Below are 11,246 nucleotides of genomic sequence, written 5' to 3' on the forward strand. Positions count from 1 at the left end.
TGATCAGCGCTATTCCCAGTAACTAAAATATCATCCATATAGATCAAAAGAAAAGTAATAGTGGTAGAAGTTCTTTGTATGAACAAGAAAGAGTCACAATGACTATTTGTGAAGCCAGAGGAGACAAGATAAGAGGAAAAGTCAAATACCAAGCGCAAAGAGCTTGCTTAAGCCCATAGAGAGCCTTTTTCAATTTGCACACATGATGAGGAGAAGAAGAACTTTCAAAACCTGGAGGTTGCACCATATAAACTTCTTCCTGAAAAAGACCATGAAGAAAAGCATTTGAAATATCCAATTATTTAATGGACCAATTAAAGTGAAGGGCAATGCTAAGGAGAACTCAGACTGTGGGTTGCTTGGTGACAGGGCTAAGCGTTTCATGATAATCAATGCCTTCCTGTTGGAGATAGCCCTTAGCCACAAGATAAGGTTTGTGGCGAACAATGGAGCCATCATAATTTTTCTTCAAGCGAAAAACCTACTTACAGCCAATAGCTTGCTTGTGAGGGGGATGAGGAACAAGAGACCAAGTTCCTTGGGCTTGTAAGGCTTAAAATTCCTCTTGCATGGCTTGAGACCATTCAGGAGTTAGAGCAGCTTCAGAGAAACTAGTAGGTTCAGCAAGAGGAGAAATAGTAGAGAGAAGAGAAGAAGAAGAAGAAGAAGAAGAAGAAGAAGACTTCGACCTGGTAGTCATGGGGTGAATATTTAGAGAAGAGTGAGAAGGAGTAGGGAAAGCATGAATATGATGCACAAAAGGGAGATCAATAGTTAGAGAGGAAATAGGAATAGAGGGAGAGACAACCGAAGATGGAGACAAGGCAGTGGCAAGTAGACCAGGGAAGACAATGGCAGCAGCAGGCAAGCCAAGGGCAGCAGTAGGCTGAACAACATCAAACTGGCCACAAACAAATTGAACTAATGCAGGCAAAGTAGAAACAACAGGAGTAGAAGGCTGAAAGAAAACAACAGATAACTGAATTGATACAACAAATGGCTGAACAGAAGCAGGAGCAGTCTGAAAAGAGGACCAAAAAAAAGAGTGTAGTTGAGGAAGAGTAGGGGTAGAGTTAGAAATATATGGAGTAAGAAAAGGTAAAAGTGATTCATCAAATGCGACATGCCTAAACAAATAAATTTTTCTAGAAATAGGATCAAGGCAACGATATACCTTGATAGAGGGGTGATAACTAATGAAGACACAAGGAATTGACTTAAGGGCTAGCTTATGAGAAGCATAGGGTTGAAGCCAGGGAAAACACCAACAGCCAAAGCTTTTAAGAAAAGCAAAATTAGGGAAATGATGAAATATGACCTCATAAGGAGTTTGATTTTGAACTTTAGAACTGGGCAACCTATTAATGAGAAAGATAGAAGTAGCAAGAACATCAAACCAATAAGCAAGAGGAAGACCTGATTGCTGTAGCAAAGCAATGGTAGTAGTGACAATGTGCCTATGTTTTCTCTAGACAACTCCATTTTGGAGAAGAGTGTGTGGACAACACATTTGATGAATGATGCCATGTGTTCTAAGAAAAATCTCAAACAGAGAACTAGTGTACTTGCCACCACCATCAGTCCGAAAATTTTTAAGAGTAGTCTCAAATTGATTTTCAACAAACACCTTAAATTCCATAAATTTGGTAAACACTTCACTTTTATAGCAAAGAGGATAAACCCAAGTAAATTTGCTAAATTCATCAATGAACAAAGCATAGTATTGAAACCCAGAGAAACAAGTGGGTTCAACAAGAGGAGAAATAGTAGAGAAAAGAGCAGAAGAAGAAAAAGACTTGGACTTGGTAGTCATGGGATGAATATTTAGAGAAGAGTAAGAAGGAGCAAGTAAAACAGGAATAGGATGCACAAAAGGGAGGTCAATAGTTAGAGAGGAAATAGGAATAGAGGGAGAGACAGTAGAAGATGGAGAAGAGGCAGTAACAGACAGACCATGAAAGACAGTGGCAGCAGCAGGTTGGCCAAAAGCAAACTAAACTGCTGTAGGCAAAGCAGAAACAGAAGGAGTAGAAGGCTGAAAGCAAAGAATAGAAGCCGAATTGATACCGCAGATGGCTAAACAGAAGTAGGAGCAGACTAGAAAGAGGACTAGAAAAAGGAGTGTAGTTGAGGAGGAGTAGGGGTAGAGTTATGTGTAGAGGTAGAAATAGATGGAGTAAAAAAAGGAAAATGGCGCACAATGCATGCCGTAAAAACTCTTTTACGACGTGCAGCGCGCGTCATATTATGATTAGTCCTGGAAAGTCATTCACTTTCAACGACATGTTTCGTACGCCGTTAAAAACTATTTAACATCAGATTTTGTGCGTCGTTGTTACTTTTTCTACGACATACTATGGTACGTCGTTAAAAACTATTTAACGGCAGATTTTGTACGTCGTTAATTGGTAAGACAAATAACGACGCTGATTGCGCGCCATAAAATATGTAATACGACTACTTATTATGCCTGCCGTAGAATATGCAGTTTTTTTATTTTTAAATTCAACAGGTTCTATTTGACCAGTTTTGTACAATCTAACAAATATTACAAACAAGCATCACAAAATATCAATCAACCACCAAAATATTGTTTGAAACATCAAAAAGAAACTATATCCATAAATAATAAACAATCAACAATTGTCTATACATTCTAAAGATTCGAAAACTATATCTTTAAGTTCTAAACTGTACAAAAAGTTTAAACCACCCAAAACTATGCATATCTAGCTTTCTAAACATATCGATAACTATTGAGAGATTATCTAAAACTACCGGCAACAGTTTTATAGCAGTTACAGGTGCAGCTGTAGCAAATCCACTTGCTCTTATCATAGGGACGAGGGTGCCCAATGTATATGTTAAGGCACCTATACTCACGGCAATAGCTGGAGCAACTAACCCTGTTGCATTTCTTGTCTGCATGACAAAGGAAACTTCACATAAGTACAAAAACTAACGACTCAGGGACAAAAATATTTCTTGGGGTATTAAGAAATGATCAAGAAATTTTAAAACATCAACAAATTTGAAGATCATCATGGTTGCCTCCACACAAATTTGAAGATTTGATCCGAACAAATATTTTTTTGCTCTTTCCCATAAATATATACAAGAAGCAAACCTTCCCAACACATATGGAACAAACTTCACTGATGTAAGTCCATATAAATAATTTCCAAGAGAGAAAGGAAGCAAAGGCCTCAAACGGAGAAGCGTAACAACTCTAAAACCATTTTCTCCAATTACCTTGTCAATCGCAAGAAATTTCTTGTTTCCTTCCACCAATTTAAGAATACGATCACGGGAAAAATATCTGGCAATTAGAAAGGAAACGCTTGCAGCCACCTGAAAGGGAAAGAAGATACAAGTTCAAGTACACCCCATTTCCTTAAAATTTGTTCTTTCATACTGGCAAAACTTCCAACTTACCGTTCCACTAATAGAGACAATGATAGTGCCAATAATATAACCAAATAGCAGACCGGCTAACATGGTTAACGGGATAGCTGGTATTGCAAGGATCTAGGAAAACATATTAGTCAAAGTGTCAGTAAAGTTGAATTAAAAAAAAAAAAAATTCATACATATATTATAATGGAACTCTGCACATGCTGGATATTGTTTATGATTAAAGGGACTATTTATAGAAATTTAAGATAATTCTCACGTTTAGATCTGCTGAGAATTTGTGACTTGAAATAAAATGATAAATGAAATTCATTCAACTGTTTTTAGCTTGTGATATGAGAAACAAAGACACAACATTTACTATTTTTAACATGAACCTCCTAAAGGATGACATGATGGATGTTAGTGATAGATTAATGAAGCCTTGTAAACATATTATGCTTTAGAGAGAGGGCAAGTTCTTACTTCTAAGCCAGCATACACTGCTACAAATAAAGCATACCCAGCTAGCCCATAACCTGTTCATTAAGAAAACTTTTATGAGGGGGGAAAAAAAGAGCAAATTCACAAAGAAGCAAAACTTGAAGCAAACTATTGCAACTATAAATTCTACTTTAACATGAAGATTCCGACTGGAAGGTCCATGATCTAGTAATAAAATGTAGCATAGAGTTTTATGGCACAATAAATCATACAAGGAGTAGTGTTCTTTGCAAAAGAAGAGTACAAAATAAGCAGAGAGGTACAATTTAGGGGCAAGAGGAAACAAGATTATGTAAGGATGTAAACATGAAGCTTATTTTGCTCAGAAAGCTTTTCCCTTTGAGTTCCTCCAAAAGCTTGGAGAGAGAGAGAGAGAGAGAGAGAGAGAGAGAGAGATGGTTCTTGGTTGACATTATTGATAATTTTTTCTTCGATTTGAGTACTTTTCTCTTTATTGCACATTGGCTTATAAATGGGCCTTGTCTTCCAAATAAATTACTAGTCATACAAAAAAAACAAAAAACTAGATAACTGTTTCACACAACAAGGGACCCTTGTCTTTTTTGGTACTTAGAATGCATCTTAATCCCTTTCATAGGGCACTCGGCTTGGTATCACACATTTTACATGGAAAATAAAAGAATAAAGATTACATCTTTACAAAAGAAAAAGACAAAGACAAAGAAATGAAAGGAAGAACTTCCCAACTGAAATGTTATCTCAAAGGATTTTCCTCTTCCAAAGAGAAACTTACCCTATGGATCATGGATTTTGGTAAGGATTTGGAAGGGGAAAGGAAAATTTGAGGGAAATTGAGAAAAAAAATTAGCTAATATTTCCTTCACATTTTACTCGTCTTTTTCTTTCCATTTCCAAATCCCTAGTCAAATCCTTAATCCAAACACAACCTTAGGGAGTCCAACAACACTTAAAAGAGACGCATGACAAGAAGTTGCAAGCCTAAGCAGTGTGTTTAACCATAAATCATATATGCACTATAACAAGCTACAAGTAACCACCAATTTCTTCCTCAAAGCCACTTTGAGGACATACTAGTAAGCACTTCAATACCCATCTTAATTCATGCCCACCAAACCACATGATTAGAACACTTTGTGAAATATTTCCAAATAACAAACAATATCTATCACTTTCTTCAGGTGAAACAACACAAGAGGGTCTTTGAAAAAGAACATAAATAATGCTCTATTTGGTTCATTGGAATGAAATGGAATGGTGATTCCTTAGACTTTCTTATGGAATGACCATTCCCTTAACATAGTGAAAGACAATTCTATTTGTAATGCATTTGTCATTATATTTTTAGTCTAACCAAACATGAGAATGAATATTTTGAGGAAATGATCATTCCATTCCACTTCATTCCAATAAACCAAACACTACCTAAGAGTATAGAATTTTTGCAAAAACAGTAGCTTCAAGGCTGCAGAAAATCTAATTCATAATTTCTCAGGAAAATGAACCCACATAATACAAATTCTCATTATACGCCCAATTGATTTTCAAGAAAACTAATATGATTTCCAATTCATCATTAGAGGCCTTCTAAAATAGAGAAAAGCTACTCTCCCAGACATAACTTGTGTGTTGTGTAATGAAGATTAAATTTGAAAAGTGTAAGGTTCATGTGTAGAATAAATCTAAACCACAAGTTGATAATTCTGAATAATTTCTGGGTTGATAAGTCTCGGTTCGTAGTATTACTTGCTAAAATATAACCAAAGAAAGCCCAAAATGAAAACATTATCTGTTAACGAATATCACTCAACAACACCCAAACCAAATGCTCGCCAAATCTCAAGTGGATCCCAAACATTAAAAAATGGCTTCCTTGTTAACCCCTATGTCTATATTATTGTATAGCATTTACCACAAATCCCTAAAGAGCTTAAATGCTTAGAGAAATTTAGAAAAATTAAAGTCAGTAACACTTAAACCAATCTATACAATCCACAGCAAGTTCTCAAAAAATCAGAAGTGGGTACAGGATTCATGAAATTACCTTCAATGAAATTAAAAAGTACAATACAAGAATAGCAAAATCAATGACACACTTTTCAGTATATCTCAAAAAAAGTGTTTAACCTTCAATAGAACCAAAATTTTAATAATCCTGAGATGGGTCTTAAATATCAAGAAATTGCGTTCAACATAACCAAATAAAAAAAATTAATTAATTGACAAACAATTCTACAGCAATTTCTCAAAAATGTCTCACATTTAATTTTTCCTACATTCAAACCAAAATACCACCAATACAAAGAAAATCCACACCTAATTCTCAGAAATTCTCAAATGGGTATTTTGAATTCTTCAATGCCATTAAAAATCAATAAAAGAACAACAAAATCAGAGACATACTTTCAGTATATCTCAAAAAATTGCTTCACTTTTAAGAGATCCTAAATTCTAATAATCCTGAGATGGGTGTCAATTATCATGAAATTGCGTTCAACATACCCAATTATAATTAAACAATTTTACACCAATTTCTCAAAGTAGTCTCATTTTTAATTTCCTACCATTGGAACCAAAATACCACCAACACATAAAGAATCTACATCTAATTCTTAGAAATTCTCAAATGGGTATTCTCCAACTAATATGTACATATGCAAGAAAACCCAGACGAACAAATTCAAATTTCAAGTGAAAACAAAAAGTGAATCAAACATCTGCAAAAACTTGAAGAAACCCAGATGCAGAACAGACACAAGAATGATTAAAAGAAAGAAATTTTTTAATTTTGCATACCACATGAAGAGGTAGGGATTGGATGATTGAAGATGAAGATGAAGAACTAGAGGGTTGTTGGTAGAAATCTCGACCCCCTTCTTAGAATACCCGCTGCACCACATTATCGTCAATGGACACAAACCCAATACAATTCCAGAGCTTCTCTCAATTGAAGAAAAGGAAGAGAGAATTTTTTATTGCTGTTTGGGTTCTACTTATATAGAAACATACATGATGATGATAAAAAGGCTCACCGAACCAAACAGGTGAGTCTATTGCTTAACTTCAGAATCTTCCACAAGTGAGTCTTTGATTTGACTGACCTCAATGGTGTGGAGCCGCAACCAGTCCAGAGGTGTTGATGAAGAAGAGAGGAAAGAACGAGTAAAAGAGAGTGAAAGAGTGACGACAACTGTGTCGTAGCTGGAGGTTTTGCCGCAAGTTTGACCACCGGCCTCACCAATTGCCAAAGAGAGAGATGAGAGATCAAAGAACGATCTAGAAGAGAGAGGCTGCTACTGAGAGATTAGGTTTTGGTTTGGGGAAAAAAATATAATATGAATCTGTGATATAAGGAGTTGGGGCTTTTGGTTTGGGGATGAAGAGGGCTTTCGATCGTTTTCTTTTTCTTTTCTTTTTTAAATTTTTTTGGTGTTTGGCACTCAAAATTTTTATTTTGGCGCTATTTTTTTTTCGGTCGTACCTTTCACGACAGCAATTGCAAGTCGTGGAAAGTGTAATATTTTAAACGACTAGCCTTCGTGCATCGTGGAAAGTGTAATTTTTAACGGCTGGCTTTTTGTGCGCCGTGAAATGTTCAATATTTTTAACAGCTGGTATATGCGCGTCGTGTATAGTTAATGTATTAACGACATGCCATATGCACGTCATAAAAAGTTTTATTAGTTACGGCTAACATTGCAAGCCGTAAAAAAATCTTCATTATTAGCATTTACAGCCTACGCAATAGACTTGTCATGGTTGGAAAATTATTTACAACATGCAAAAAAAGTAAGTCGTAAAAGTGAGAAACCACGGCTTGCATTTACTGTATGTCGTTAATGTGGAGCCGTAAAAACTCAGTTTTGTTATAGTCGATTCATCAAATGTGACATGCCTAGACAAATAAATTTTGCTAGAAATTGGATCAAGGCAATGATATCCCTTGATAAAGGGGTGATAACCAATGAAGACACAAGGAATTGACTTAGGGGCTAGCTTATGAGAAGAATAGGGTTAAAGCCAAGGAAAGCACCTACAACCAAAGCTTTTAAGAAATGCAAAATCAGGGAAATGATGAAACAGGACCTCATAAGGAGTTTGATTTTGAAGTTTAGAACTGGGCAACCTATTAATAAGAAAGACAGAAGTAGCAAGAACATCAAACCAATAAGCAAGGAGAAGACCTGATTGCCGTAGCAAAGCAATGGTAGTAGTGACAATATGCCTGTGTAATCTCGGCAACTCCATTTTGGGGAAGAGTGTGTGGACAACACATTTGATAAATGATGTCATGTGTTCTAAGAAAAATCTCAAACTAAGAACTAGTGTACTCGCAAACCACCATTAGTCCGAAAATTTTTAAGAGTAGTCTCAAATTGATTTTCAACAAACACCTTAAATTCCATAAATTTGGCAAACACTTCACTTTTATAGCAACGAGGACAAACCCAAGTAAATTTGCTAAATTCATCAATGAACAAAACATAGTATTTAAACCTAGAGAAACAAGTGGGTTCAACAAGAGGAGAAATAGTAGAGAGAAGAGTAGAAGACGAAGAATTGGACCTGGTAGTCATGGGATGAATATTTAGAGAAGAGTGAGAAGGAGCAGGGAAAACAGCAATAGGATGCACAAAAGGGAGATCAATAGTTAGAGAGGAAATATGAATAGAAGGGGATATAGCCGAAAATAGAATCAAGGCAGTGGTAAGCAGACCAAGGAAGACAGTGGCAATAGCAGGCTGGCCAAGGGGTAGGCTGAATAACTGCAGGTTGGCCACAAGCAAACTGAACCACTACAGGCAAAGCAGAAACAACATGAGTAGAAGGCTGAAGAATGCTATGGTGATGAAATGTGTGAAGAAGATGAAGGCCAGTGATAAAGGCCTTGACTATGAATACCTCTGAAGAGAGGTATCTTGGTAGTCTTGTCCTGAACCACAAATGATTTGTCATCAAAAGTAACAGTGAAATTATTATCTGAAGTCAATTTATGAACTGAGAGAAGATTAGATAAAATATGTGGAACATAAGGAACATTAGTCAATTTGAAAGGAAAAGATGGGGTTGGAAGAATACCATTGTCTGTGTTGTGAATAGGAAGATGACTACCATTTCCAACAATCACATGATCTTGGCTATGATAGGGACTATAGACTTGGACATTATTAAGATCGGGAGTTACATGATTTGTGGCAGTAGAGTCCACATACCAATTAGAGGAAGAAGGAGATGAAGATGTAAGAAAAGCAGGTTTGTCAGGAGATGGATTTGGAGTTGGTGTTTGATAGGAAGTATCTAATCTGTGCCAGCATTCAAGATAAGTATGGTTTGGTTTGCCACAAATCTGACAGACCAAAGAAGAGGAAGATAAATGTGATGGATGATGGAACGATGAAGATCTTCCTCCTCAACCTCGATTGAAAGTATTTTTAGAAAAATATCTACCTCCTCCTCTATGAGAAGAGCCTCTGTATGATGATATATTTCCACGACTCCCAATCTGATAAGAAGATGACCTGTTTGAAGTCTCATTTCTAGTTGCAGTGTAAGCAAAAGTAAGATTTGAAGAAGAGGATTTATGATCGACCTCAATATGCAAGGCCTTTGAACAGAGAAGAGAAGCAAGATCCTCCACAGCGATGGCCTCTGATCGAGCTCGAATAACTACTTTTAAAGCATTATATTCAGATGGAAAGCCATTTAGAGTAATCAAGACTAGATCCTTATCCTCAATAGGAGAGGTAGCAAGTGCTAGCTTATCAGCAAGACTCTTGATCTGAGCAAGATATTCTTCCATGGACTCAGATTTCTTCATGATACTACTGAGTTTGTTCTTGAGTTAGTGTATGTGAGATCTAGAGAGTGACGTGAAGCGCTTATCAAGACACTTCCAGATTTCTTGACAGCTTTTGCAATGAAACACAGATGTAAACACCGTGGGAGTTAGAGTTACTGTAATACAGCTCAGCAAATGTGAATCAATTTGTGTCCAACTCAGAATTCAGTATTGATCACATCTTTACCTTCTGAATCTGTGATCGTTGCAGATGGACAAGCAACAGTACCGTCCACATAGCGGACAACATTCATGGCTCTGAGTATATTTTAGAGATGTGTTTTCCAAACAATGTAATTTGTAGAATCCAATTTGATAGTAACAAAAGAATTGAGACTTGAAATCAGAAGTGTGAGATTAGGAGGAAGAGAAGCCATTGAAACAAATTCAAGAACTCGAACTCAAGAATATAATGTGAGAAAGAAGATGAACAAGGATCGATACTCGTTTGAGTAAATTTGCTCTGATACCATGATGAGAAAATGAAATCTTCAATCTCATTTCACAACAAACCAGTACATAAGTATTTATAATACAAGAGTGCAACCTAACCAACTATTAACAAACATATATATAATCTATACATACACAGACCTCTCTAACTGATTCAGTTAGAAAGGCAAGTTATCCTCTATTTTCATTCGTGGGTTCTACTTGCTTGAGCTGGAGATATACTCTTACCAACCAACACATAGAATCCTAAAAAATGAGTAGGCATAATCATCGTAGATGTAGTTATAATGAAAAAATTAATAGGTACTCTTGGAGTATCACGTGTCATTACAACATATAATTTGGTCTCTAAAAGTAAAAATTTTGTTGCAAAAGACATGTAGGGACCAATTTCTATCGTCGTGAGAATAGTCACTAAAAGGTCGTCCCGAAAAGTAAAAAATAAGGCTGTTAGCAAAAAAATTTTGAAAATGTAACTAATAAATACACTTTTAGGGACAAAATAATTTAGTCTCAAAATAGTTTATTTTTTGACACAAAAAATTTGGTCCAAAAAAGATAATAATTTATCACTAATGTCTAATTTTTGTTGCAAAAAATATAATAACGACACTTTTCGCAACAAAAATATTAGGCCCCTAAAAAATAATTTTGGTCTCGAAAACCTCAATTTTTTATAGTGTCTAAATTATTTCATCATTCACCATGCTTCCTGATTTTTCTCAACCACCTAATGTAAACTTATAATACTATACTTTTTTCACCAATTATAATACCATAAAACACCATATGATCTTGCTCCCAGAGTAATAGGCCACAAACCCAAATTGAATGGTCCATTTAAGTTTGCCAACTAGAAGTGGAACCATTTTCATAAATCTACCTTAAAAATTCAAAATTAAACAACTTTTATACCATTTATTTGGGTTTACAAAATTTGAGTTTCATGTACTTGCCTAGTCTAATTAAGGTCTCATTTGGGAAATAATAGTTTTAGTTTAAAAGCCAAAAAAATTATTGAAAAAAAGAAAAATGTTCCAGACCCCCTTTCCCCCCACCCCCTTTGACCCCCTCTCAA

The 11,246-nt window shown here is 35.7% G+C and overlaps 2 protein-coding genes across 3 annotated transcripts; both read right to left on the reverse strand.

Annotated features, from left to right (window-relative positions):
* Window positions 1-2,590: 2,590 nt before the first annotated feature.
* Window positions 2,591-7,200, reverse strand: LOC114311038 (uncharacterized). Of its 2 annotated transcripts, none has more exons than XM_028257123.2 (5): window positions 6,673-7,200; window positions 3,880-3,932; window positions 3,436-3,528; window positions 3,253-3,351; window positions 2,591-2,922 (listed from the first exon to the last, which is right to left on the reverse strand). In XM_028257123.2, the coding sequence occupies exons 3-5, from the start codon at window positions 3,496-3,498 to the stop codon at window positions 2,680-2,682; spliced, it is 405 nt and encodes a 134-aa protein (XP_028112924.2). In that variant the 5' UTR covers window positions 3,499-3,528; window positions 3,880-3,932; window positions 6,673-7,200; the 3' UTR covers window positions 2,591-2,679. The 2 variants fall into 2 exon arrangements, with proteins under 2 accessions (XP_028112924.2, XP_082725952.1); XM_082869826.1 differs by having other exon boundaries at window positions 3,128-3,351.
* A 1,516-nt stretch (window positions 7,201-8,716) lies between these two features.
* LOC145791697 (uncharacterized) lies at window positions 8,717-9,694 on the reverse strand. The gene is made up of 2 exons (XM_082872113.1): window positions 9,396-9,694; window positions 8,717-9,179 (listed from the first exon to the last, which is right to left on the reverse strand). The coding sequence occupies exons 1-2, from the start codon at window positions 9,692-9,694 to the stop codon at window positions 8,717-8,719; spliced, it is 762 nt and encodes a 253-aa protein (XP_082728239.1).
* Between the last annotated feature and the right edge of the window lie 1,552 nt (window positions 9,695-11,246).

The sequence above is a fragment of the Camellia sinensis genome, chromosome 5 (genome assembly GCF_055761805.1).
Source record: "Camellia sinensis isolate YWXY chromosome 5, ASM5576180v1, whole genome shotgun sequence".
In the NCBI taxonomy this organism is placed as follows: domain Eukaryota; kingdom Viridiplantae; phylum Streptophyta; class Magnoliopsida; order Ericales; family Theaceae; genus Camellia; species Camellia sinensis.